The sequence below is a fragment of the Eucyclogobius newberryi genome, unplaced genomic scaffold, assembly GCF_026437365.1.
Source record: "Eucyclogobius newberryi isolate DKJ021-1_F unplaced genomic scaffold, fEucNew1.0.hap1 SCAF_13, whole genome shotgun sequence".
NCBI classification, from domain to species: domain Eukaryota; kingdom Metazoa; phylum Chordata; class Actinopteri; order Gobiiformes; family Gobiidae; genus Eucyclogobius; species Eucyclogobius newberryi.
Window position 1 is genome coordinate 25,993,373 of NW_027315757.1, and position 27,881 is coordinate 26,021,253.

At 39.8% G+C, this 27,881-nt stretch overlaps 3 protein-coding genes across 4 annotated transcripts; 1 reads left to right on the forward strand and 2 right to left on the reverse strand.

Moving 5' to 3' along the window:
- Positions 1 to 341: 341 nt before the first annotated feature.
- dnmt1 (DNA (cytosine-5-)-methyltransferase 1) lies at positions 342 to 15,559 on the forward strand. Of its 2 annotated transcripts, XM_072443116.1 has the most exons (35): positions 342 to 549; positions 897 to 933; positions 1,399 to 1,506; positions 1,736 to 1,970; positions 2,045 to 2,117; positions 2,180 to 2,261; positions 2,331 to 2,371; positions 2,469 to 2,523; positions 2,610 to 2,693; positions 2,774 to 2,883; positions 2,956 to 3,074; positions 3,796 to 3,888; positions 3,962 to 4,113; positions 4,192 to 4,379; positions 4,480 to 4,494; positions 7,648 to 7,828; positions 7,917 to 8,014; positions 8,092 to 8,239; positions 8,396 to 8,511; positions 8,825 to 9,026; positions 9,980 to 10,113; positions 10,192 to 10,368; positions 10,453 to 10,677; positions 10,897 to 11,089; positions 11,176 to 11,266; positions 11,340 to 11,480; positions 11,657 to 11,939; positions 12,177 to 12,318; positions 12,406 to 12,572; positions 12,921 to 13,098; positions 14,060 to 14,255; positions 14,467 to 14,630; positions 14,977 to 15,093; positions 15,163 to 15,256; positions 15,327 to 15,559. In XM_072443116.1, exons 1-35 carry the CDS (start codon positions 503 to 505, stop codon positions 15,362 to 15,364), a joined length of 4,524 nt encoding a protein of 1,507 aa, XP_072299217.1. In that variant the 5' UTR covers positions 342 to 502; the 3' UTR covers positions 15,365 to 15,559. The 2 variants fall into 2 exon arrangements, with proteins under 2 accessions (XP_072299217.1, XP_072299218.1); XM_072443117.1 differs by lacking the exon at positions 4,480 to 4,494.
- Positions 15,560 to 18,402: 2,843 nt separating this feature from the next.
- On the reverse strand, positions 18,403 to 20,497 carry eif3g (eukaryotic translation initiation factor 3, subunit G). The gene is made up of 10 exons (XM_072443076.1): positions 20,374 to 20,497; positions 20,246 to 20,292; positions 19,777 to 19,862; positions 19,580 to 19,639; positions 19,413 to 19,517; positions 19,154 to 19,349; positions 18,973 to 19,083; positions 18,759 to 18,895; positions 18,568 to 18,674; positions 18,403 to 18,498 (listed from the first exon to the last, which is right to left on the reverse strand). Exons 1-10 carry the CDS (start codon positions 20,394 to 20,396, stop codon positions 18,483 to 18,485), a joined length of 888 nt encoding a protein of 295 aa, XP_072299177.1. The 5' UTR covers positions 20,397 to 20,497; the 3' UTR covers positions 18,403 to 18,482.
- A 1,588-nt stretch (positions 20,498 to 22,085) lies between these two features.
- LOC140358799 (uncharacterized) lies at positions 22,086 to 27,787 on the reverse strand. Its single transcript, XM_072443847.1, has 13 exons — positions 27,604 to 27,787; positions 27,301 to 27,471; positions 27,129 to 27,230; positions 26,999 to 27,049; positions 26,645 to 26,815; positions 26,389 to 26,465; positions 26,098 to 26,205; positions 25,906 to 26,029; positions 25,703 to 25,781; positions 25,393 to 25,522; positions 25,162 to 25,316; positions 24,678 to 25,076; positions 22,086 to 23,230 (listed from the first exon to the last, which is right to left on the reverse strand). The coding sequence occupies exons 1-13, from the start codon at positions 27,616 to 27,618 to the stop codon at positions 22,305 to 22,307; spliced, it is 2,508 nt and encodes an 835-aa protein (XP_072299948.1). The 5' UTR covers positions 27,619 to 27,787; the 3' UTR covers positions 22,086 to 22,304.
- Between the last annotated feature and the right edge of the window lie 94 nt (positions 27,788 to 27,881).

The window sequence follows — 27,881 nt, forward strand, 5'->3', positions numbered from 1 at the left end:
AAGTAACTTCATGTTCATATTTCAAATAAACTATTCTTTAGAAATATTTGATGTTTTGCTGGATATTTGCTGACGAAAGAGCTGTCCATTTGTAAACAACACTGTCAAATTAACTACTTCCGCTTTGAACATCAGCGGCAACATACGGGGAAGTACCTTTAGATTTGGACCATTTTATTAAAAATGTATTACATATAACGTTTCATTAATACATGAGGCATTCTAATTAGGTAGCATTGTGAAATGTGTAGCGGTTAGAGTTGAACAACTTGATTAAAGTATGTTTTAATAGTTCAATGTGAAATGGTCTCCCCCTAAAATGGTTCGGTCCACAACACCCGGGAAAAGACGGCCCGCGCCAGAGCGCTTTTAGCATCCATTGTACCAGACGTCAGGACTCATTCAGGCTCGCTGCACGATCTGAGACTCCGCCTGTGGTTTTAACTTTGTTTTTACCCCTTTTATACCGTCTTAGCAGTTTGTCTCTGTGCAATTGTGTACAATGCCAGCCAGCACTTCCTTGTCACTGCCAGAGGATGTCAGGAAAAGGTAACGCTCATTTTGAGGACGTAAATAAAGCTTTCTATGATTCCCGTCGTCACGAGCACATATTTGCTGAAGTTTTAAAGCCGTCTAATGATTTATGTTTATCAGTACATTTGCCTCTGTTTGCCATGTCCCGCTAGCTTTAGCCCGTTCCATGCAGTTAGCCTTCATAACTGTTAGCATGTAGCCTGTCAAAGGAGAAAACGGCGTGGTGGATTTGGCGCCACTCAAGTTGAACTGTTTTGTTGTCAATGGGCAGGAGCGACAATCCGTTTCAGTTCTTAAAATGGCTAATACACGGTGTCTGCTTTCATTCTATCACACTAATTAATTGGTTTCTTTGTCCGCAGGCTACAGGTGCTGGATGAGGATGGAGTTTCAGATGAGGTGTGTTTTGTGCACGTCTTTACTCAGTAAAGTGGTGTAACATGAATCACTGGACTGCAACCTGTTGTATTTCTGATCATTCCAAGCACATTTAAGTTTCACCTTTTTTGTTGTCTGTTCATTGCAGTGTTTCCCGCAATTGAAGTGACATTCATTTTTTAAAAAAAATACATTTTCGGATTTAACTTTTCAGTCTGGGACCCCCTAAATAACTAAACCAACCAAAAGTGGGCTTAAATGTATTTTACTGGTTTATTGTTGCTTGACTCAGTGTCAGTAAAACTTGAATTTAAACTAGTTTTCAATTAAAATGGGGATTAAATACTCAATGGTCCCGACCCCCATTTTGGGAACCACTGTTGTAGACCACTAGGGCAAAAGTTAGACCATCGGGGACAACCGTAGTCTCCATTAATGATAAACTATGCATTTTTAAAGACTTTTTAAATGTATTTTAATTTGTAGGATCAAGTGAAGGAGAAGTTGAGCTTGTTGCAGGACTTTCTGAATGCCAGTGTTTTGGATAAGCTCGAGAACCTGAAGGAGAGAATGACTAGTTCAGAGATCACAAAGGTGAGTGTCAATAAGAAACACTAAAGGCATAACTTATGTCAACGTAAACCTGACCTCAGATGCTTTATTTATATACAAGACGTTACGCACATGTAGTACATTTTTTTCCCTTATGTGAATAAACTACAGGGCAAGTTTCATATTTATTTAAATTGAGATTTTCTCCCTTTCACCTGCAATGTCTCGCCTTGAGGATTTAGATCTAACCTTCTCTTTCCTGGGTCTTTAGGAGGTGTATCTCTCTAAAGTGAAAGCTGTGTTGGGAAAGGAGCTTTCTCCTGAAAATGGCTCTCGAACTGATTGTCTGGAGCAAAATGGAAAATCCAATGGCCTCACAAATGGTTCTCATAAAAATGAAAACAGTGATGCAGCTATGGAGGAAGATGACTCTGAGTCGCTCAAATCTCCCGGAGCTCCCAAAGGAAAGGGTGGCCGCAAGAGCAAGGCAAACTCTGACTCTAAAAGTTTGTATTTTCAGTTAAAAGTATTTTACAATCAAGTCGAAGCCAATTGGTCTCAAAGTGGTTTATATTTGTAGAGTCTCCAGCAAGTTCCAGAGTTACAAGAAATGGCGGCAAACAACCGACAATTATGTCTATGTTTTCTAAAGTGTAAGTATCTGTCATTATAAAAACACCTGCTCTGTCCTTGAATTCTAAAATGTGATCTTTAGTCAAAAACGCAAGTCTGAAGACTTGAATGACGGAGCTGTCAATGGTCATGAAGAAGAAAAGAAGGATGATGATGTTGAAGAGGTGAAGTACATGGGACTATTGTGACGAAAGTTAATGTTTGGGATTAACTTTGATCCTTTTTGGTTTTAGGTTCGTGAGGAAAAGCGGCTCAAAGTGGACATTGATCCAAAGTAAGTTTTTTTTATTTTTATTTTTTTATTTTTTTTAAGTTAAATTTGACTAAATCAAAACATTGTTCCGTTGTATAAATAACACTTGCAAATGCAGAGCAATCCAAGAAGAATCAAAGCCTGATGTTACAAAATCTGTTGCTACTGCAAAGGTAACAAAGTAAATTGGTGCGTTACGAAAAGTAGATGAGACTTTATTTCCATTGAGTTTTGTTTTGTTTTTTTCTTCAATTTTCAGACTCCGCCACCAAAGTGCACAGACTGTCGGCAATACCTGGATGACCCTGATCTGAAATTCTTCCAAGGGGATCCAGACACTGCGGTAAGTGTTTAAATTGAAATTTTTTTTTTTTTATATATATATAAATGGGTGTTTAGTGAATTAAAACTCTGTATTTTTAGCTGGATGAACCAGAAATGTTGACTGATGAAAGACTTTCTCTCTTTGACTCAAATGAGGATGGATTTGAAAGCTACGAGGATCTGCCACAGCACAAAATCACCAATTTCAGGTGTGTGGCCACATATGTTCTTTTGGTGATAAGGAATGTTAACATTTGATCTATAAACTGTTTCCCTTTTAGTGTGTATGACAAGCGAGGCCACCTTTGCCCATTTGACTCTGGATTAATCGAGAAGAATGTGGAGCTCTACTTCAGCTGTGTGGTCAAACCCATCTATGATGACAATCCATGCATGGACGGTGAGACGCCACACAAAGGGATCTCAATGGGTTGAAGCTGAAAAGACTTAATATTCATCTACATTTCGTCTTTTTGTTGCTTCAATACATCGTGGCAATTGTTTTGAAATGCTAAACTCTCACAGCCACGAGCACTAGGCCAACATTAGGCGGCGAGCGCGTACGGGGAGCGCGGGGAGAGGGCGTTGCCGTCAACACAGCTGGTGCAGAAAAGTTGGAAAAGCTTTTTTGCACCAAGACGCAGTGCAGAAAATGATCAAGAGATTTGGCTCTAGTAACGTGCTACGCACTGACCGGAAGAAGGAAACAAAATTAACCCGCATGAGATTTCGGCCAATCACAGAAGACGTGAGTCTTTCAGACGAAGGCGCGTGTACTGCTTCTGTCATTCTGACATGTCTAAGGTCTAAACTCGGGCAATTGGCAATTACAGGTTTTGACAAGAAACACTAGTTTCTCACTCTCTCATCCTCTTGAGACTATCTCAATGTGGTCATCTCAGTTTCGGTTGAAACTTACCAAAGGATGTTCACTAGAGGTGAGCAGGGTCTATCAAGCTACTATCGTTTTATCAACGCATAAAATAGTATGTGAAGCCAGACAAGGTCTTTTGGGAGGGGGTCCAGAGAGACGAGAAATTAAGTCTTTTCAGCTTCAACCCATTTTGAGATGATCCTAAGTGTTTAGTATTTCAGTGTACTGAATTTGATTGCACCTTCAGGTGGTGTTCCAGCTAAAAAACTTGGACCCATCAATTCCTGGTGGATCACAGGCTTTGATGGGGGAGAGAAGGCTCTTATTGGTTTTACCACAGGTATTTTATAAATGGGCTATATTTATTAAGGTATTCTGTAACTTATAATGACACACTATCTTTTTAAATCCAGCTTTTGCTGATTACATCCTCATGCATCCCAGTGAAGAGTATGGCCCCATCTTTGCCGTGATGCAGGAGAAGATCTACATGAGCAAGATAGTTGTGGAATTCCTTCAGAAAAACCCTGATGTCTCTTATGAGGACCTTCTCAACAAGATTGAAGTAAGATTTGTCCTGTATCATGCAGCATGTGGTTTGAATCATCAGTTGATCCTGATTTAACGTTCCATTTGTCCTCAGACCACTGTGCCACCTGCAGGGCTGAACTTTAACTGCTTCACAGAGGACACGCTGCTCCGTCATGCACAGTTTGTGGTGGAGCAGGTGGAAAGTTACGATGAGGCTGGAGACTCTGATGAACAGCCCATCATCGTCACTCCGTGCATGAGGGACCTCATCAAGCTCGCTGGAGTCACTCTGGGGAAAAGGTGGGTCTTTTCGCACATTTTAAATCTGATTTGAACTGAAGTTTCTCTTGAGTAAAGTTGTCTCTTGCTTTACTCTGCTTCTCTAACATTTCCTATGCAGCATGCTGCTGTACTGGTAGGTTTGTCTTGCTACAATTGCTGTTTGTGTGAAGCACGTTACTCTTCATGCAACATGTTTTCTGATGTACGTTATCATTTGTAATCCCGGTCCCATGTTTGTCTTCACATCAGATAAACATGAATGGTCACATTCATAGTGCATGTTGCTCTTAAACTTGACAGTTGATGTAAGTAGGGGCTGGGTACAAGAGGTGTGAATCTTTCAGTTACTGACAATTGGATTCCGTTAAATTAGTATGTGATTTCTTTGGCTGAGATTAAGAAATCTTTAAGGCCATTACTGTCTTACTGTAATTAAAAGTATGTAGGCCTATTTGGCAAAGTAAACTATAATCTGCTTATTGACGAATGGCCCTTAACACTGACCATGTTGTGGCTGTATTTGGCTCATCAGCTTTCCTCCACTGCTGACGACACAATGGTACAAACCATGGAGTAAAGTGATTAAACGTAGCACTGTCATTGCTGCCATTCCTCCGCCTGTGTGTGGAGAGAGAATCCAGCGGCACAAAGCGTTTTGATGAAGTGTTACTGATGGTCGATGACTCGTATGAATGTGTTACACACTATTGCTCTATTGTGCCATCTGGTGGTCTAAAATGGTAGGCCTGCATGTGCCGACGAGTTGAGACAACACTGAGTTCCTAATGAAAAAAGTTTATGTGACAGATGTGTTGGTCACTTGACTTAAAAGAATGAAGTTCTTATCTTAGTGACAAAGCTCAACCCGTGTGTCGGCACCTTGACTCTTTGGTTCATCACTACGAGGTGAAGGTAAAACTGTTAGTAAAATCCTATTTATGTGAAACGCGTGTTTAAAAGGCATTTTACTGTGGCTGATGGTATATGCAGCAGAAACTCTGACTTCATTAAAAATTGATTTTTGGAAAATTTGGAATCAAATGTTTAAGACTCAACTCTCCACTCCCTTTACCGGGTGCATATTCTAATGCCTGGTTATTGAATAAGTAATGTTAAGGAATTTTAATAAGACTAAGTTTAATTTAATGACCAGATTTCTACAAGATCACTTCCATTATGTATCCTCTGTATACATTATTCTGAAATAACTGAACTTTCTCAATCCACAAAGCCCTGCTTTATACCAGCTGAGCCCTATTCTGAATCTTGGTAGTACTTTCCTCGTTAAATAAAGGATTACATACTGAAGGCGCTGATTAATGATTGGCTGAAAGTGCAGAGATTTTGGTTTGAGTTGTGGGATTTGGCCCAAAATATGTGCATTCAGCCTTCTGATATATTTCACTTGAGTATGAAATAGAGCTTTCACTGATTCTTAAAACTATTTAATGCATAACTAAATTATTATTAGTGTTTTTAAATGACTGGTTACATGACACGGTAAATCCTTTAATTAAAGCAACTTTTAAAACATGATTTGGTAAATCTTTTGACAAAAGGTTTTTAAACCAACATTTAAAAAAAAATATTTGAGTTATGAAAAGTAGATTTTAGTAAAATTTCTTTCTGAATTTACAAATGCTTTTAGGAAACCCATTTGCTTCATATTAGCTTTCCTGTGGCTCTCCTGCTAAAGTGACTGATGAATGTGAACTAGTAAAGACCTGATTTGTTAAAGCAACATCTGAGTGTTAATGGTTCTCTTTTTGTAATGTTAGTTTAGCCAGAGGACCTCAGTGACGCTAATTACAGTCATACAAACTGCAAGAATTTGGAAATTAGTTTTTAAAATTTAAATAGATGAGTAAACTTGTTTTAATATAACCTTCAGTTTAAAAAAGACTAGTGTTTATTAAATCTGTTTTTAATTAAAACGTTTGCAAATGTAATAAATTGTCTTTATTAAATCTCGTAATAATTTGAACTTAGCTTGGCGCGCAGGTCCTCCATATTTAAATTTAAACTTTTACATTATAGGCTATTTTTTTGCAAGATTGCAGTTTATCGTTTAACAGTCTAGGTACAGATGATTGAATTAAATTAAACACAAACCCTGTAGTTGGACCAGTAGCGTCTCAAACGTTAGAAGTATTCTTTTATTCTTTTGTCTAAATGATTGCAGACTTTTGTTTTTATTTGGTAGTTGTGCAGCTGCAGATTCCTAGTCACGTGTCAGAGCACGTGACTTAAGTTTCACTTTCATTTTAAAGGGTGCAGTTCAACAAAGACTGCGCGGCACATGTTTGGGAATTATGCTTTAATCTGGACAGAGATGATTATAGCAAAGTTTGGCTCGCGTCCGATTGGCTGCATCTTTGTGAGAAAATACTCCTTTATTAACCACGGCACCCGCGCGCTGCCCACTCTGTGCTGTTTGGGACAGACTCGGCCCGGGGCATGTTCACTCAGCTCTTCTGTTCACCGGTAAGACGCATGTTTAAACTTGTCTTTGTGCAGAGTGCAGTCAAACAAGACATTTTATAGATTTGTACCACATTTAGAATTGGCAAGTGTTTACTATAACCACCTCTAAAAGCTTTGATCCTGCACTTGCAGTCGCTGGATTTGTGTTTTTTAATCATGGATTTTCTAAACATGAAGCAAAAAAGCATGTGAAGAAGCTTGATTTTATTTTGCCTGGTAAGAACTGAACTACTTGACTGTTGCACTGAATAAGGACTCCTTTTCTACAGCTTGTTCTCATTTAGGGTCGTGGGTGACAAGCACCTGTCCCAGTGACTTTCACATTCACTCACTAGTGTTAATTTAGAGTTTGCAATTGTGCATAATTTAAAGTCTTGGATCTGGTTTAAATAACTTGTCTGCATGTTTAAAATCACAAAACAAATTTGGAACCACAAAGACGCCTGTGCTTTTATCACACAGAGCATTGTTATTTGGACAATCATCTAATACTACTTGTTGACGACACGTCTGCTCTTGTTTGAAACTCTCACTTTAGCCAGCAGCAGATTTTAATTCATTTACAAACTTGTGCCTAAATTGCAACGCTGCCAAATGCGGTGCCAAACGATGCTGGTGCCTTTTCAGATGGTGCCCAGCCCTTTGTCAGCTGTGCACAATGACTTAACCTGATCATTTGCACATGTACTGCTTCACTGTGTTGAGTCGCTTGTTTCTTTTTTGCATGTCCCCGTGTGTTGACTCGCTTCATCGAAATGCACCCGAAAGCAACTGAAATGTTTGTGCTGTTTTTTAAACACAGGAGAGCCGCGAGAAGACAAGCCATCCGACACCCCACAAAGATCGAGAAGGACAAAGGCCCGACTAGAGCCACGACCACTAAGCTCGTGTACCAGATCTTCGACACGTTCTTCTCCGACCAGATCGACCAGAATGAAAAGGAGAACGGCACTGCTAAACGTCAGCGCTGCGGCGTCTGCGAGGTTTGTAACTCTTGACGTAATGTAACGAATAATGCTGTTATCGTACATTAACGGCGCTTAAAACACTGGATGGTTCGTGCGTTTTCAGGTTTGCCAGTCGGCCGATTGTGGAAAGTGTCTCGCCTGCAAAGACATGATCAAGTTCGGAGGAAGTGGCAAGAGCAAGCAAGCGTGCAAGCAAAGACGGTGCGTTTGCAGGCTTTTTAAAACATTCTGCGCCGGTAGGCCAAATATTGACTCTGCCTCGAATCTCTGTGATGCAGGTGCCCTAATCTGGCTGTTAAAGAAGCTGAGGATGATGAAACCATCGAGGAGGAGGATGTTCCTGTGGAGAAGGCCAAAAAGCCCTCTACGTCAAAGAGGAAGAAGCAAAGCCAGTCGAAGCTTTCGTGGATTGGCGAGCCCATCAAGGTTTGCATTTAAATGACCAGATTGCTTCGGTGAACACACCTAATGCATAATGTAACGAGTAGTTTATCCGTGAATCGATGATTGTCAATGAGGATTGTGTAAGTAATTTTTGCCTCTGAAGTCCCATAAACCTGTGCATTTCTTTTTGGCGTTCAGACGGAAGGGAAAAAGCAGTACTACAGGAAGGTCTGTGTGAACGAGGAGGAGCTCGAGGTCGGAGACTGCGTTTCAGTTCTGTCAGAAGACTCGTCCACTCCTCAGTTTCTGGCCAGGTAAGTGCGAGTAAAGCGGCAGACAAAGATGTGTATCTGTGAAAGATGTTACTGTTTGGTTCATCATAGGAATCGCAAGAGTATTCAACTGTTTGTCGCAATATAATTAAACTGAAAAGGCTAATAAAATCACTTACCTGGCAACAAAACCTGCTCCAAAGAAGTGCCCCTAAATGTAAAGTTGTCCGGTCATTTAGCCATTTATTTAAAGACCGTTTTAATAATTGTGTTTATTCTCACAAATCTTAACCTTAAAAAATGAGACTTCCCTTGTAGTTGCTCATAATGAAAGCATCGGACACTGTATTTCCAGGATTACGTCGCTGTGGGAGGCGAACGGGGAGAAGATGTTCCATGCTCACTGGTTTTATCGCGGCACCAACACTGTGCTGGGAGAATCCTCGGACCCTCTGGAGCTGGTCATCGTGGACGAGTGTGAAGACATGCAGCTCAGTTACATCCAGGGCAAAGTCGACGTCATGTACAAGGCGCCGTCTGAGAACTGGTTCATGGAGGTAAACTTCTCAAGGGCTCGGCAGTGGAGGCTGTAGAACTGGAATGTTGCAGTGTTTGCCAGATCATTTAATTATTCCTGGTCAGATACTATAAACTTTTGTAAGATTATAATTTGGGCTTTTCTTCAAACTTGAGGTGGGAAATGTTTGAACAAGCTCATCACTGCGCTTTCTCTCCTGATCAGTGTTCAGTTTTTGTGATGTATTCCAGGTTTGGGATGTCAGGATCATGCGCTTAATCATGATTTATAGAATTACAGAAACCTAACCAGTGATTTCTTGGGATGAACAGTATCCGTCACAGATAATGTGGAAACTGAGGGAATTGCTGTATTTTGAGTTTTTGTTCAGATCTAATCATCTGGACAAACATAGTTAGTCCCTCTGCAGACTTTTACGCTTTGGGGAAAGCTCCGCGAAACCGCTTTGAACCAGCCCCACGACTGTAACGTGAGAAGCCTGTGCTGCCAAAGAAATCCCCCAATAGTTTCACCACCACATTGACTGAAAACACGCAGCCCGTGGTATAAAGTATAGAGTTTGCAGTCACGTTATTTTATACTGTCCAATCACAAAAGCAGTTAAGTGTCATTTATATATTGTTTTAATGCTTCAATGAGCCCAGATAATGCATATAGTCACATTTTAGGCCAAAAACTTTTATATAAATTTGTTTTGTCTAGACTTTTAAATCTGGTTCATTTTGAATTTCTTTTTTTTTTAATTCCATAACAAACCTCTAGATTGGATTGAAATTACTATTGATGCGCCATTATTTTCTACCGATACACTCTATATGTAAAGCTGATATCTTGATTCCATTTAGCTGGTCACATGCTGGAAGAATTGTAATGCATTTGAAATCCTTAGTCGTACGTCACTTTTGATGCTCATAAATCATTGCAGAATCTTAAGATCACTAAAGTTGTATATTGTGACTTGTCCGTTTTCAGGGTGGGATGGATGACGAGATCAAGGTCATTGACGACGACGGCAAGAGTTTCTTTTACCAGTTTTGGTACGACACAGACTTCGCCCGCTTTGAGACTCCTCCCACCGCGGTTCCCTCAGAAGACTCCAAGTTCAAGTAGGGACTGATATTGAAGTTGTACCTGGTTTGTCAACGTTTTGGTCTCTAATGGGAATGTGCATAATGTTTGGCCAGGTTCTGCAGCAGCTGCATAAGAAATAAAGAGAAGGAAGAGCAACAGACGCCACGCCCATTTGAGCCTTTGGATAAGGACGACGACACGAAAGCCTTTTACACTCTGGCCCGCTTTAAAGGAGAGCAGTTCAAAGTGGGAGATGGCGTTTACCTCCCGCCAGACGCTTTTAACTTCAGGTAAGCGAATCAACACTGCTCTGTAAAGAGAAACTTGCACTGAGACCAACTATTAAACCCTCCATTTTTTTTTGCATTTGGCAGTGTGAAACCAGCCAGTCCAGTGAAGCGCTCGCACAGGAAAGAGGACGTGGATGAGGACCTGTACCCGGAGTATTACAGGAAGTCTTCAGATTACATCAAGGGCTCAAACCAGGACGCACCTGCGCCTTTCCGCATCGGGCGCATCAAGGAGATCTTCTGTCACCGGCGCAGCAACGGCAAACCGGACAGTACAGAGGTCAAACTTCGACTTTACAAACTCTACAGGTACATGCTTTAAAACTGGAGCTTCTCACTAGTAGCACAAATTAAATCAGACTTAGTAGTATATTATAAAAGTAAAATGGGAAGAAGAAAAATAACTCTGATTGCCATTTGAATAAAACTAATACGATTTCGAGGGTTTTAGAGCTTCAATGCTCTTAAGGTATTGTAAATTGAGAGTTTTGTAGTTGCAGCTTATGTAATGACTCGGTCTTTGTCCAGGCCTGAGAACACTCACAAAGGAGTGAAGGGCAGCTACCACACGGACATAAACCAGCTGTACTGGAGCGACGAGGAGGTGACCGTCAGCATGTCGGAGGTGCTCGGCCGCTGTCAGGTGGAGTACGGAGAGGACCTCACAGAGTCTGTGCAGGACTTCTCCAGCGCAGGGCCCGACCGCTTCTACTTCCTCGAGGTAAACACGATATGAGGAATTAATGTTGTATTTTAGAACCAGCTCTAGCAAAGGGGATATGTTTTTAAATGACGTGTGTTTTTCAGGCCTATAATGCCAAAACTAAAAGCTATGAAGACCCACCTAATCATGCCCGATCTGCTGTTAACAAAGGAAAAGGGAAGGGCAAAGGAAAAGGTAAGTTGCGTTACGTTTGTTTTTTTGAGAATTTCAGTCCTTGTGCACACGTGTAATTTGTCATCTGCTTCAGGTAAAGGTAAAGTAAAGGTGGCTGCAGCACAAGAGACACAAGAGTCTCAGAGTGGACCACAGGAGATCAAGCTGGCCAAATACCGCACCCTGGACGTGTTCTCTGGATGTGGGGGCCTGTCTGAGGGCTTCCATCAAGCAGGTAATGCAGCTGCTCCAATACAAGGTTTCTACAGAGTCCATCAACGCTATCATTTTGCATATAAAATGACTTGACACTGATGCACTTGAACAGAGCCACTTCATGATCACGTCTCAAACTCTCAGTAAAGCTCTCGCAGTGAAAGAACGCTGTAAAACGATGGCCTCTCTCCGCAGGGATCTCTGAGACCATGTGGGCCATAGAGATGTGGGAGCCTGCAGCTCAGGCCTTCAGGCTCAATAACCCGGGCACCACAGTCTTCACCGAGGACTGTAACGTTTTACTGAAGCTGGTCATGTCGGGAGAAAAGACCAACTCTCTGGGCCAGAGGCTGCCGCAGAAGGGGGACGTGGAGATGCTCTGTGGAGGGCCGCCGTGCCAAGGCTTCAGTGGCATGAACCGCTTCAACTCCCGCACCTACTCCAAATTCAAGAACTCTCTCGTCGTCTCCTATCTGAGGTGAGGTGCAGTGCAGTCTACTTAGCCATGGATGGTCCAATTCTTGTTCGGCCCTTATTTATCAACCGTTTTGTAAGTCCTGTGCATGGACTGCTTTTATATTTTAATATTGTCGCCTTTTTCTTAAAATCATAACTTTGAAATTTTACTGTGCAATAACATTTTGGCAGCCGACAGTTATGCTTCAAGTAAGAATTTCATTATGACTCAAACTCTAGGGACGTTCTTGTTTTGCAGTTACTGCGACTACTACAGACCCAGGTTTTTCCTTCTCGAGAACGTGAGAAACTTTGTCTCCTTCAAAAGCTCCATGGTGCTCAAACTGACGCTTCGGTGCCTGGTGCGAATGGGATATCAGTGCACTTTTGGGGTTCTCCAGGTTTGTCTTCAAAACAAATGGACTACACAAAATGTTCCAAAAATATTTAAATCCATGTCTGATTTGTGGCGTGTCTTTGGTGCTCAGGCCGGTCAGTACGGCGTGTCCCAGACTCGTAGAAGGGCCATCATTTTGGCCGCTGCTCCTGGAGAGAAGCTTCCGCGCTACCCCGAGCCGCTGCACGTGTTCGCCCCCAGAGCATGCGCCCTCAATGTGGTCGTGGATGAGAAGAGATATGTCAGCAATGTCACACGGTGAGGTTTTTAAAAGGTAATACAGGCTAGATGCAACATGAAGACAATATAACTTAAGTTTACAGAACTAGTTGAAAAACACCAAATTGAATAATTCTAAAACTAGATTGAATCTTTATATTTTGCATTTTTTACAGGGTTATTGCAATTACTAAGTGTCCAACGTTTGAAAGAGATGGAATGCATTATTGTAATTGTCCATTCGAGTAACTACAATAATGCCTTTGCTTAAATAATGTAGCCACTTTTTCTTTATGTGAAAGGCACTGTTCAAAAAATAAAAACTGATCCAAATGTCTGGATTTTAGCAGAAATCCACAAATGTTACCGTGCCTTGTCTTTTTCCAGGGGTAATGGTGGAATCTACAGAACCATCACGGTGAGGGACGCCATGTCAGATCTGCCAGAGATCAGAAATGGAGCGGCTTCGCTGGAGATCTCCTACAACGGCGAGCCCCAGTCCTGGTTCCAGAGGCAGATCCGAGGCACGCAGTATCAGCCCATCCTCCGAGACCACATCTGCAAGGTGTCTACTCGCGGGCTCGCTCATGAGCACACAGCGCTCAGTTTGTGAATGTGAAAGCCTGTAGACCTACTCTGGTAGACTCCTCTGCATTTGAGCCCATCTCTTGTTTAATCTTATTTTTATAACAGAATTCTTGGCTATTCACCATTTCAGATGTAGGTGGTGAGTAGTAAGATAAGATATTCCTTTATTGTCCCACATGGGGAAATTTCATTGGTGCAACGCAGGTAGATAGAGGTAGATACAGAAGAACAGATCACTTATAGGAAGTCTGAAAAACACTTTCAGTAGAAGATCTCCTATAAATAAAAACTCCCATAGACAAATAAATACCATTGCATGTGATCCCGACAGTAATTGACCATGAATATGTGTCACGACAGCACATAGATTGCACATGAATTTCACAGTAATTACACATGAATTGCACATGAATTCCAACAGCAATTGCACATACGACAGAATTGCACATCAGTATTAGGTTAGGTCAGTATTGCGACGGGATTCAGTTTTAAGATAAAGGAATCAAAATGCAGACTAAGAATTGTAGTAAACGCGTCATAATCGGGTGTCTGGTGTGGGTGAAAAACTTCATTGATTAAATCGGAAACTCCGATTTCCCTCGTAATTTATTGCATTTTAAACTACTCCATTAGGACTATGTGACTGATTGTTTACTTTTCCAAGTAACCCAATGTCAACTAAATTGTTACGAGATGTTAAAATGCAGCAGGTGGTGCTAGCATCACCGTAGCATTTAGCCTGCAGCTGCCAGTCTTGCATATTTATACAAATTTGGGTTGTTGGACGTCCTTTATTTCTATGTATTTGGTACAATGTATATCCTATAGTCTTTTGCTCAGTCACCTACTGTTCAATATTATAGTGAACAGAGGTCTGTTGGTGGGCGGTCTCTCATAATGCCGACTGAACCATGACATAAATGTACGTGTTTTCCCAGGACATGAGCGCTCTGGTGGAAGGGCGAATGCGGCACATCCCCCTGGCCCCCGGCTCTGACTGGAGGGACCTTCCCAACCTGGAGGTGCGTCTGAAGGATGGCACCATGACCAGGAAACTCCGCTACAGTCACCCTGACAAGAAGAATGGACGCAGCGGCACAGGGGCCCTGAGAGGGGTCTGCGCCTGCTCTGGAGGTACAGGCTCAAATGTTCCTTTTGTTGCTCAACTGTTGCCACTGTTCATTAATTCAACTTAAACACTGGGCTATATGAAAAATTGCCTGGATTAGATATTGTCACATTCTAGGTGATTTCTTTCAGTCTGGGATAGTGTCTCCCCTCTACACAATATCGTAATTTTAATCCGAAACATCAATGGAAGCCGTACTAAACCTGTGTTCTCCAGGCAAGCCATGTGACCCTGCAGACCGGCAGTTCAACACTCTGATTCCCTGGTGTCTGCCTCACACGGGAAACCGCCACAACCACTGGGCCGGACTGTACGGCCGACTGGAGTGGGACGGCTTCTTTAGCACAACTGTGACAAATCCTGAGCCTATGGGCAAGCAGGTGCGTGGGCCGTGTTCAGACCCCTATCAGTGGGGGGCAACGAGACTGGTGTACTAAATTGTGTGACATGTTTTGTTTATCTATTATTAGTGTGTGTATAAAACTACTAGAATTTGGGTTTTTCTGGGTCAAAGTTGCTCATTTCATTTTTAGTCAACGGAAACATTTAATAAAACGTTGAAGCCTGTTTTATTGCCTCAAGTGGTCATCAGTGTGACTTTAAATGTATGAGAATGGTGATTGGGGCTCTTAAATTATACAAGAAATACTGTTTTGATGATCGCGAGACAAATGCAGCAGTTGAATCTAGATGTGCCGTGTGTAAGGCTGGTGTGTGTCTCCATAGGGCCGTGTGCTGCACCCGGAGCAGCACAGAGTGGTCAGTGTGAGGGAATGTGCTCGCTCTCAAGGATTCCCCGACACTTATCGCTTCTTTGGAAATGTCCTGGACAAGCACAGACAGGTAACGGCTCAGAATATAAACGTTATAATTTATCTTTACTGGAAACCAGAACTAAATCCCTTGTCACAGGTTGGAAATGCAGTGCCCCCTCCTCTGAGCAAAGCCATTGGTTTGGAGCTCAAAAAGTGCATTTTGGACAGAATGAAGGCGGAACCAAAATCAGGTGAGGTGTAGTTTTGTGTCTTGTCGGCGTCAACTCTGAACTTGTTCTTAAAGACTTTTGTCCTCAACAGAAAATATTAAACAAGAGAAGATGGAAGTTTCTGAATAGTCCCATGTGAAGGACCAAATCAGTTCATTTTAATGCGGCCATTGTTTTATTCCAGTTGGTGTTCGTTGGTCACATTGTGCTGTATCATTCCAGTGTTTTTAAATGTGCTTTTAATCATGTTCAATTGTTTGCCGAAATGTGGAATGAATTCTATTGTATGTAGTTTTTTATATTTCAATTAAAGCTCTTATGAAATGTATTCGTTAAGTGTCGCTTCATTTAGTGTAGGTATAGGGGAATGTAAAATCTATGCTCTTTAAAAACCTTTATGCACTAATATTTACTTGGGTCAAAGTGGAGAGGCCTTCAATGTAGCGCTCTGGAGGAAGCACATGACTCCATGACAAAAAGTTAAAGCAATACTTGGGAACATTCTTCATTGGGTTAGGGTTTATGCCAATCTTGAGTTTTTATAGCAAAAGTAACATTTCCAAGGAAATAAGCAGAATGGGGCTCCAGGCAAAGTTTGTGGGGGTTCAAGTTTGCGTTCAGAAAGGACATGGTTAGTGATGCAATAAACCGAAATTAAAGCGTTTAATCTATGGCTAAAGATGCATACTGGGGCTTAAATGGGTAATTTTAAAGAGATTTTCAGGGAAGAAACTAAATTGACCTGTCTGAATGCAAAACTGAAGAGGCAATTTTACAGCCAAGTAAAATTATTAAGCATCTGCGGCAACACAACATGCACAATAGGTAAAATCCTCCATCCCCCCACTACAGGGACCACTGCTCCTGACCGGTTGCCCCAGCGACATCAGAAGTGACTCATGGGTCAATAACTACGACAATAACCGATCAATAGATTAGACTTGCTGTTTAAGTCTTAAACATTAAAAAAAAAAAACATTCTATCTTGGGTCTATTAAAATGAGTAAAAGGATGTGTCATTTGGATTAATCAAGTAATATAGAAAGGAAGCTTGATGGCTTACATTTTAAACATTCTTTAATCATTAAGAACACTTCAAATCCTCTACACTTTTACCCATGGACTGACTGTTCTGTGTAGAGTATAGTTTATTGGAACAAGTTCTGGAAGCAGTCTGGAACCATGTTTTTACTTTGTACATTAAATACTTACTAGGTTAGATTTTAGAACTTTGGAATTAAACGACTCATGGATATGTTGATGGTACTAGGCTGTTTATGAGACGTCGTTTTAGTAGAGTAAAAATGTGTTTTCTCCCATATCTCAATTGCCTGACCAACCAGTCCCTCCAACATTCTGTTAAAATGCAAAACTTCTTTGTAAATTATTTTCAGAGTGTGTGGTCTTGGCCGGTCAAGGAAATATCTCAGTGCAGTATGTACATACCACTAGAGAATTATATAACAGATGCATGGACTTGGGACTTCAGATGTATTTGACTTTTTGCATTATTCCCAATGGCTCATAATTGTTTTTGTTGGACATTTGATATGTGAGGCAGCACATTTATGATCAAACATGCATTGTCATAGACCTGCTCCAATTGAAAATTGTCTATGCTGATTTTAACTGGCTCACACATTTTCAGTGGCTCCATATGATGAATTTGGTTTTACTAATATTTATGTTGAACTTCCTTAAATTCAGTTTTAGTCGCTCATTTCCTGAACAAAAAAATATTGGTATCTGTATGAAGGTTATTTTGTGTTTTTATCACGATTTTTTTTTACATCGAATTTAGTAAAAATATTCATTAATATTCATATTCATCCAATACGATTAATTTTTTAAAAAATTCGATGTAAAAAAAACATACGATGTCCAAAAATATGAAATTCGATGTAAAAAAACAAACAAATTTGATGTCAAAAAAATACTTCGTAATAAGAACACAGAATAACCTTCATAATCTGCAAATATAATACAATTTAGTTTAGCAGTATTTGCTTTGGTCATTTATATATAATAAAAAAATATTTTGGTCCCAGTATTGATCCCTGTGCTATCTTTTGAAGTTCAGATTTATGATTATGTATTTGAAGATGGTCTTTAATCCAGTTGTTTGCTGTTCTAACTTTTTAATAGTAATAGTCATTGGTGTCAAAGGCCTTTTTCAAGTCAACAAATATCCCAATGGAATGTTCTTGTTTTCTAAGGCTGTGGTTATGTTTTCTGTCATTTCATATATTGTAATTTCGGTACTTGTAGGAACCATATTGATTTTCTATCAAAATGTTGTTCTTCCAGAAAATCTGTTAAGAGTTTTGGAGAATTGGGTTGAGAGAGAAATAGGTCTGGAGTTGAACAACATGTATCCATCACCGGTTTTGTAAATGGAAATTAATGCAATTTTCATTCTTTTAGGAAATTTGCTGGTTTTAAACACAGATTTAATATTTGTTTCAAAATGTAAGTACCATCATTATAGTTAGTTATTTTTTTTTAACTTTTAAATGGTTTCAAAATGTTGAACACCTCTTCTTCGATCCGTTTGATAAATACAGAATTTATATTACTTTCAGTGAGAAGTGGTCCTGCTCCTTTTGTCTTGGGCTCTTTTATAGTTTTTGCAAGCTCAGGTCCCACTTTTGTAAAATAGTTGTCAAATTCATTTACAAAGAAATTTGTTTAAAAAACTGCCTTTTTGAAGTAATTTAGGTATTTTCTTTCTTCCCTGTAATTACATCATTTAACACACCAAGTTTCCTTTGTATTATTTTGTTGTATTATTTTGTTCGAATAGCTTTTTGACAGGAATGTCATGATTTGTTTAAATCATTACTTGATCCAAAGTTGAATTCATAATTCTTAAATGCTTCTATAGCTGTTGGTGATTTATTGCAACAGCCAGAATGTTGACTAATTGTTGCCCATTTAATATTCACAAATATTTTGCAATATTGTAAAAACTGGGAGATGTTCACTTATGTATTTTATCAAGAGCCCACTAATTATTGTACTGTTATGTTAAATATAACAAAATATTAAAATTGCACTTTGTTCAATGCTGGTTGGTTTTAGGAATGTTGGAAATAGAAAAGGCCATACAGAAAGTCCTTATTACTGCCATAGCTACCAACTGACAATTGAAACCCGTAAAAACTAAATGACAATTGATTTTCTTTATTCAGGTCCAAGTAAACTTTTTCCCCAAATAAAATGAATCCAAGAATCATCCAATGACTGTTCAGTTGTTTGAAGGTCTGTAAAAGAAAGATAATTAGTGTCAGACTCCATTGAATACTTTAGCATATCAAACCAGATGCACTCACTTGGCCCATTCAACATTGAGAATAAGATGATCATATCCAAATCCTGACACTCCTGCAATAGCTCTGGCAGCATCCTCTCTGCGGTGAAAACTGATGAAGGCAAATCCCTGAGGCACAATAGTTGGAGTCAATCAAAAACAATTAGACGAAATAACTTGACCAGTTTCAAAGCGAGGTGTCGAGCGACAGACCTTGGACTGCCCAGTGTTCTTGTCCTTGGCAAGATAGATCCTGGAGATGGAGCCAAAGGGTCTGAACAGCTCCTGCAGGTCTGTCTCGCGAGTGTCCTCAGACAAATTTGTCACACGGATTGTTGCATTATCATCAGCTGCAAGTTGCAAATATTACAATGGTGTGAAAATTCAACTTAATTGAGGAGTCCTCGTACAGAGAAGCTAAACCCACCTCTGCGGTTTGGCTGCATGGACTCCCCTCTCCTGGTTCCTCCGTCCCTCAGGCTTGGAGGAACATATTTACCAGTCTTGCTTTGAGCAGGCTGTGCGGTCTCTGGTTCAGCTAAAACAAATTAATTTGACAAATGAGAAAAGTGTAACAAAGAAATACAAGCTCTTCTAAACCATCATACCAGAGCCAGCAGGTTTGTCCTTGTCCGCAGTGGAAAGCCCGAGCTGTTCGGCCAGCTCCTTCTGCATTGGTCCCAAAGTGTCTTTATAGGGGCACCGAGTGGTCCAATGGTCCCCTTTACAGATACGACAGGACACAATCTTCTGTCCCTTCAGTTTGTTCATGGGATCTTCATCTTGGTCTTGGGCATTCAGATCCTGAAACACACAAAACGCTTAAGAACATTTTCTAGAATTAAGCCTTAAAAAGTTTTTTCTTACCTCTTTGTTGGAAACAAAAGTCATAAAAACATCATCGCTGACTGTGGTGGTGGCAACATTAGGGCCTGGGGCATCAAACTCCGAGTTGCCAAACTTCTTCCAGTTCTATAAAGATGGAGGTGTAATATATATTTTGTCTTGATAAAAACCTAGATTTGAACACATACCTTTCTCCTGGCGACAGCTTTGGAAGCTTTTCTGGTCTCAATTTTGAAAGTCCGCACAATCTATTGAAGAAAAACAATATATATATAAAAAAAGGTAAATTCTAATAACTGAGAAGAGTAGCAAGACTAGATAATAAGGGTAATAATAATAAATACATCAGGTATCCAAACGGAGAAACGAAGCCCTCACATCTCACCTTGTACTTCTTCCCATCTTCTATTTTGTATTCAGTCACTGTTTTGACGTTTCCTTTGATAGTTTCCTTTGGAGGTGGAAGTGTACCTGTCAAAAAAGTTCACATTTAAAAACAAATGTTGACAACGTCCAAGAAATTAAATACAACTATCGGAATATCTTCTAGAAGAAACTGGCAGTTACAGCGTCCGCTTATTATCGTGTATTGCAATATGTACAAACACACGTCAATGAATGCGACAAGTACAACACTGTAGCTAACTGTCTTCACCATAAGCGTATAAGTGTTATAACTGGTTATCGCACTCCAGCGTAGACACTAGTCTACACAACAAAATAATGTTTACATAATTGTGTAGCACTGAATATAGAAAATATTAATAAATAACCAAAATGCGGATTAAACGAACACGTGGAGAAAAACAGAGAGATAGCCGGCCTCCGTAGCTGCTAACAGCGGCTAACTGTACCTTCATCGCCTTCCTCCTCGACCTGGTCCGCCCAGCTGGGCTTAGAGCTGAGGACAGAAGGAAATGTGGGATTAGAAGGTGGAGGACGGTCTATGACAAACAACACAATTAGGCAGAGAAATACTCACTCGTCGTATTCAATAGATGGCATCCTTGAAGCTAACTTAGCTTCGAGAGCTCGGAACCGCGATCAGGAACGTGCACCGGAAGTTGTCGTCAACCACTTCCGATGTACTTTCACAAGAAAAGTGACTGTCTTCCTCTTCCATGGTTGTTGTTGTTGTTGTTGTTGTTGTTGTTGTTGTTGTTGTTGTTGTTGTTGTTGTTGTTGTTGTTGTTGTTGTTGTTGTTTTATGGCGGCTGGTATCCAAGTGTTACATATCCAAGTGTTACATATCCAAGTGTTACATTACCGCCAGACTTTATTCTTTAGACTTCATCCCAGACTCCATTCTTCCGTCATGTTCATGTGCAATTACTGTCGTGATTCATGTGCAATTACTGTGCAATTCATGTGCAATTACTGTCGTGATCACATGCAATGGTATTTATTTATTTATTTTATCTTTATTATTTTTCCTCTCCATCTCTTGTTGGGAAATGGGAGGTTTTGTCTATAAGAGATCTTCTGTTGAGAGTGTTTTTCAAAATTCCTTTAAGTTATCTGTTCTTTTCCTCTGTATCTACCTCTATATTTACCTGCGTTGCAACAATGAAATTTCCCCATGTGTGAACAATAAAGGATTATCTTATCTTATCTTATTCTTCAGTTCCAAGCCCACGAATTCCAAGCACGTGAGATCCTCTTCTTCTTCCTCCTCCTCCTCGGCACTCCACAGCGGCCACTGCCACCCACGGATCTATTATAATATCACCACAGCAGCTCAACACACCCCAACTCTATAAAAGTCCACCCAACCTTGTGTTATATAAGTGAGCAACTACAGCTGCGACTGGATCATAGAAGTCTAAAGAATAAAGTCCAAAGAATAAAGAATAAAGTCTACAGCTCAGATCAGGCCTGAATGTGTGATGGAGCAAGAGTCACAGATTGAGCAAATTGGAAATTGACAGACAACTCCCATTTGGTAACACATACAGATGTGTGTGTATGTTTAATTTCCACTGTCCAATCCAGAGCACAGAGACAGCACTGTGCGGCCTGACTTGTTTTCTCATGATAGATGAGGGCTGACCATGGATCTATTATAATATCGGGGCTGACCATGGATCTATTATAATATCGGGGCTGACTACAGGATTCACGCCATATTTGATCCTATAAGAACTCTTTGTTGGCTGGTGCCCTCAATGAATGCTTCCCTCATTTTGTGCATACAAGTCGCATATATGTGCGGGTGCTAGGCAGTCCTTTAAAGAAGATTCCGTTTGTGTCAGAAGTGGGCAGGTCTATTATACTTCCTGTTGATGAAATAACTTCATCAAACTTCATCATTTACACGAGCCAATCACCTGCTGTCAAAAGGGACTGAGTGGGCTCGATAGCTGGCTTCCCTGCTGCTGTTACAGATGATATATTTGATCCAGTGCATTCTTCTTTACAAGCACATGTTTTTCCTTTTATAACTAAGAAATAACTGTAAACCTACACAGTTTATTGCATATACTCAGGCATTACATATCCAAAATGTACGTCCAAACATGTGTGTATATTGTTCTATCCAATATAAATACTTATGATCTTGTGCCGACCAATATAAATAATATACTAGATTTTGAAAAAAACAAACAAACAAACACACACACACACACACACACACACATATATATACATATATTGTTGTCTGTCTATACCCTTGATCAATCATCACAATATACATTAAATTTAGTAAGATTTAATAATAGCTGAAATATTACAAAATGCCATGCAATAAAATCAAGAAAAAAATATAGAGCTTTTTGTAACAACATTTTGATCTCTGTAAAAGTTATGTTCGATTACAATGACCTTATACTTGCTTACTCTTCAGCACTGCAAATTTGAACGTCTGCTCGAGTTGGAATGACTGAGGTTTTTCATAAAAGATCTAAATTATTTCTATATCTTCCCTTGTCTCTCCCCACAACAAGCCACTTTGATACTGTCGAACACAACCATGTAAAGAAGTGGGTGAATGCACATGTTCAGAGTTGCCAGTCCTTTAGTCACTTGGTATAAGTTGTATATAAAGCAGTTAACTTTTTTAACCATTTTCAGGTGAAAGTGGTACATGTTAAACAGATGGTAGGGCAAGAACGAGATGGCATACAACACAACCACTGACATGACCAACAGAGCCACTTTGCGTCTTTCTTGTGTAGTTATGCTTAAGCTTTTCCAAACGACCTGAACAACCACACAATAAGAGGCAAAGGTGATCAAGAATGGAATTAGACATCCAAACACCGACAGAAACATTTTGTAGTTAAAATGTGACAGCTCTGCATTGTGCTGATTACAATTGGAGACGCACACAGTCTTGTTGCTGTGCATATCGGGGCACGTTGAGGCAAATTTCAAAACTGGACTGCAAATGACCCCAACCAAGGCCCAAATGATGACACTGGTGACCTTTGCCTGTCTCGGCCCCAAGTGCGTCCGGCTAAAGAATGGGTATTTCAAAGCCACGCAGCGGTTCACACTTATGGCCGTGATGAAGAAGATGCTGGCGTACAAGTTCAAGCTGAAGAGAAACCGCTCAATTTTGCACGCAGCGTTCCTAAATGTCCAGTGCTTTTGCTGGACATAGTAGACGATGAGCAGAGGCAGGGTGAGGATGTAGAGCAGGTCGCTGATGGCCAAGTTGCAGGATAAGACAATCCCAGCGTGCCAGTTTCTCCTCTCTTTTGTCACAAAGAGATAGAGAGCAAAAATGTTTCCCACTAGAGCAACGGCAAACTCAATCCCATACAACCATGGCAACAGGCTGATTTGAAATGTCTCACAGCCTTTAATATCAGGCTTCATCTTGAGTTTCCAACAATCTAAAAAAGTATTCAAAATTGTTGTTAATATTATTGATCACAGATGTTTATGGAAAAGAAAATAACACATAATAGGGGTAAATTTTACTCACCAAAAGAAGTCAGTTTCTGTGTATCATAGAGTTGTTTGTACTTGAATTTTCTTTATCCTTCTGACACATTGAACCACAGACACGAGAGTGGAGCACTGGCTGTTACACAACCGATCTTACTTCCTCTGGGTGTCTTTGAAGAAGTGAAACTGTCTCGAATTAGCTTACTTTGGTCAACTAACGCAAGTATTATTTTAAATTTTACCTCAATAAAAACCTATAAATGTTCAAGAACTGTAATTTGAACACTCACAATTGAACTTACTAATACATACATATATATACATATATATATATATATACATATATATATATATACATATATATATATATATATATATATATATATATATATATATATATATATATCCCCTACTGTATTTGTTTATTTATTTAACAGGTCAACATAGAATTACATTTTAAAAAAATGCTTGTACCAGATAATAGCTTTGAACGATTATTTCCATCTGCAGGTCTCATATTGAAGATAGGAAATGTTTTATATTATATAAGTGTAGGTTGAGGCACTCCATGTTCCGATTGCCAGTCCTGTTCCTTATCTGTTAAATAGAACAGATAACTCATCTTGTGTTAGAACAAGATCCTTAACATTTCCTGTTAAAACCGTCCTTATCAACAAGTTCATGACACAAATGTCTGCTCTGCACAAGTTTGTAGTAGACATTAGTTTTGTAGAAAAAGGTTCAGTTGTAGTCATCTGGACTCTAGACGTTTTCGACTCTCATCCAAGAGTCACTATTAATAAGCAAATTTAGGCCGGGAACTCAGATATTTATACTATTCTGTGGCAAGTATGAGCGATTACACCGACACACATTAGTTTGTTTTAAGTTTAATTGGTTTCATATTTTGTGCATCTGTGCACTTTGTCACGAGAATAAAAAGCAGTCAACATTAAGTCCCACTCAAGTCTCGAGTCAAGTTAAGTCCTCAGGTCTCCAAGTATGATACTTAATTGGTCAAATCTAAGTAAGAGACCATGAAATGAGATTTAAGCCTGAGTCACTATCATCTAACACCCAAAGCAGAGTCAAAGTCACTTTCAGAGTACAGCCAATTCAAGAAAAGTTCATCATTTTCAGTATCAGAATTACTTTTATTCATTCCCAAGCAGAAACCCTTGTTAGACATGCAGCTGTTAGGAAATATAGTTTTACTCAATTTTAATTTTTCTCTAATCACAAAAAAACAAGGCTGAAGTATCATTGGATTATAACAATATTTATTCAGAACATAAATATAAACAGATTGTCCCAAATTGCTTGAATTTTATTTACAACTGATCAAAACTGTCCCAAATGCTGCTGTCCAAGAAAAGTCCAGGTGTTTTTTTTAGCCAAATTGTTTCCTCGGTTTGAAGCCTCTCTTTCCTCCATCTGGCTTTTTAAAGCCTGGTTTCCCCTTTTGTCCTTTAGGTTTAAATTTGTTGTCCTTGTTCGTATACTTTTTATCTGAATAAAATTTATTTTTGCCAAACTTTTCTGCACCTCCGGGCTTTTTCTTATTGAACGGCTTGCCTCCTGGTGTATACTTCTTTGAAAAAGGCTTCTCCGAATCACCATATTTCTTCCATGGTTTTCCAGTTTTGTCCGCGCGGTCGGCACCTGGACCATATCTTTTCGGCGATTTGTCGTATTTGTCTTTGTTTGAAGGTTTGCCATGAGACGGTTTGCCATGAGACGGTCCATTTGACGTGTCCCTCATTCGCCTCCTCTTGGCTGCAGGAAACATATCTGCACACAAAGGAATAACATGAATGATGAAAAACGACACAGGATTTGAGTAGGCCCAAATATGTGTACAGACAAATCTTTATACCTTCGTCTGGTTCTTGTCCAACGGCTTGTCTGTAATACTCCACCTCGTCGTCTGAAGCTACTTTAACCTTATCGTCCTGTGCGCCGGGATCCTCCACTTCACTGTCACCATCAGCGTCTGCGCTTTTCCTCTTTATACCTTCAAGGCTCTTTAATCTGTTGACCAAGTACAGTTTAAGCAGAATATCTAATTGTGCTTGAAGACTTAAAACAACAAGCTTTAACACATTACTTATGCTTGTCTTTTTGGTCTTTTTTCTGGGCGACATTTTGATCTTGTTTTTTCCGTCGTTCTTGTTTTGCTTTTAACTGAGCCTCTTTTCTCTTCAGGATTTCTTGGATTTCTTCTTCCGTTTTAGTAACTGCAAAACATGTCACTTTTTAAAAAGGTCTGTACATTAAAAATTAAGTCAAAGCCAAGTAAGCCATGCGTGTCAGCAAGCGTTTACTTTAGGAAATGAGTCATAGGAAAATTCATACGAAACTTGTCATCAGATACACAGTTGTGCAAAAAGGCAAAACATTCGAGAGCATTTACTTACTGACAGAATGATACAGGATATTTCCCCCTCCCATGCCTTCTTCAATCTTTGAGAGTTTCAATGTTAAACGAGGGCCAATCTACAACAACAAATTACTGTTATTTTTCATTTATACAGCACTTAAAAAGTAAAATAAAACCACACACACAGAAGGAAGTTTTATGTACAAAAATGCTAGCATTAACATTTTACAATAGCTTTACCTCAGTTAGCCGAACAGCACTTTGTTGAGACGCCATATTGCCTCGACCAGAGTAGGCCTGTGGCAGCTCTGTGATGTTGTGGTCTCCATCTTGTTCAGCTTCACTTTCTGACAGGTTTGCACCCCTTCACAAGCACAGAGAAGTTGGCAGTGTGATCATAACACTCAATCTTACGTCTCAGAAATGCCTTACTTTATCAGGAGTTCACTGATGTCCTCAAACTTGTTCATGTTGGGAAAACGTTCCTGCATCAACTTCTTAACTCCACGGCTCATGCCCACCGGGACCACCTTAAGGCTACTGCAGGTTCAGGAAAAAAAAAAAAAAAAGTTGTCATTGTCAGATTCAACCAAAATAGAAAACTACTCCAAATATACTAAGGCTCATCAGTGCGTTTACTTTGACACATGAATCACTGACCAATCAAGTCAGAATGTGTCATCATTTGAACCATAGTGATCAATTTAGTAATATTACACTTACTAATGCCTGAATTCAATCTCCTCAGATTCTTGATTGTAATTCAACAGCACACACCTCTTGATGTTGTTGAGATTGACCTGCAACATCACAATACCACAAGTTCAAGCCACAATTCCACGTTAATTTTTTTTAAAAATAGCTTTAAAAAATGTCAGAAAGCGTTTACTTTTTTGATATATCGTCAAAGTGAACTCAGCAGACTATACTTTCATCATACAATTAGAGCCTAACCACCAACAGACTTCACATTATTTACCTTATGCACGTTTATGGAGGGGAACATATTCTGAAACATGGTGGCCATTAGCTTGACGTGCATCCCGTTGGACCCAAAGTTGTTGAGAATGAGTAGTGGATGGTGTGTGAACTGCTGCTCGTGCATTCTGTGCTTTTTCAGAGCCGAGACCACGTCTTTGACAAGAGCATACTGGAAAACACAAAAAAGTCCCTTTACAAAACTGGCCACATTCATTTCTCAAAATTGTCCAGTGCCTTGGTTCATCAGTGCGTTTACTTTGAAAAACATCACTTTACAATCAATATTTATAATGTCATCATCATCTGAGCCACAACCTAATTGCACTTTATGTTGACAGATGTGCCATTTTACCTTGACTACTTTGAAATGAAGCGTTGGGCCTTTTGGGAGCCGTGCAACTCTCTGAAACACAAGTTGACTGATTATTTTGAGACAATAGGGGAAAATTAGTCAAAATGAAAAGGGGATTTAATGTACTCACCAGGTTTATAGAGCTAGGCGTCTTGCTGAACATAACAAAGTGTGTGACTCCAAGTGGGCCAGCTATTGCCACAAAATCTTTTAAGACATTCTTTTTTCTAATCTAAAAAGACAAATAAATACATCAAATCAAAACGTTACAGTTATAATTGTGTCTGATACTGAACACTGACCTTTAGGCTTTCTGCAGTGTATGGCTGCATTACTTTTCGGACATCCAAGACGAGCTGGGCCACGTTTTTCCCGATCTGTCCGCGGTTAAACACGAACGTGTGGGGGACTGCACCGTACGTCTCCTCGGCCACATGGTTAGCCGAAGCTCGGGCTTTCTTTTGGTTCTTGGTCTAAAAACAAACACAAACCAACAAATCGGTTTGAACCTGACAGCATTTAGCATTATACATAGCTCATGGCACATGCAAAGTTATTGTACAAAATGAAAATGGCTAGGCACACAAGCTACGAGCATGTTTTACCTTAGATTTCACCATTTTGACATAAATTGGTGTTAACAACCGGATAAAACAATATTCTTCTCACAAGTCCGCAAGCAGCACACTCAATATATTACTAAAAAGATAATTACTCTGTAGATTAAGTGTAAAACGAACTCAAAACTAAAGTCGAACTCCACATGGCTGCAGCGATGTGGTGTGTGTCACACCGTGTCGCGTCCGTGTGCAAGATGAGCGAAAGGAAATAGTTCCTACGCCTGATATTTTTACTAGGTTACAACATTTAAATTATAAAAATA

Bases quoted from the DNA above. Each gene is read 5' to 3' on its own strand.
- LOC140358799 (XM_072443847.1), bottom strand. The intron at 25,317-25,392 runs GTAATGTGTTAA...CTTGGTCAACAG, and splicing joins GACCAAAAAGACAAGCATAA to ATTAAAGAGCCTTGAAGGTA. The intron at 25,077-25,161 runs GTATAAAGATTT...CTTTGTGTGCAG, and splicing joins TGGACAAGAACCAGACGAAG to ATATGTTTCCTGCAGCCAAG.
- eif3g (XM_072443076.1), bottom strand. From the start codon at position 20,396: ATGCCATCTATTGAATACGACGA. The intron at 19,863-20,245 runs GTACAGTTAGCC...CTTTTTTGACAG, and splicing joins CGAGGAGGAAGGCGATGAAG to GTACACTTCCACCTCCAAAG. The intron at 19,350-19,412 runs GTAAGAAAAAAC...TGTGTGTTTCAG, and splicing joins CTTTTGTTTCCAACAAAGAG to GATCTGAATGCCCAAGACCA.
- dnmt1 (XM_072443116.1), top strand. From the start codon at position 503: ATGCCAGCCAGCACTTCCTTGTCACTGCCAGAGGATGTCAGGAAAAG. The intron at 2,884-2,955 runs GTGTGTGGCCAC...TTTCCCTTTTAG, and splicing joins CACAAAATCACCAATTTCAG to TGTGTATGACAAGCGAGGCC. The intron at 11,940-12,176 runs GTGAGGTGCAGT...CTTGTTTTGCAG, and splicing joins CTCGTCGTCTCCTATCTGAG to TTACTGCGACTACTACAGAC.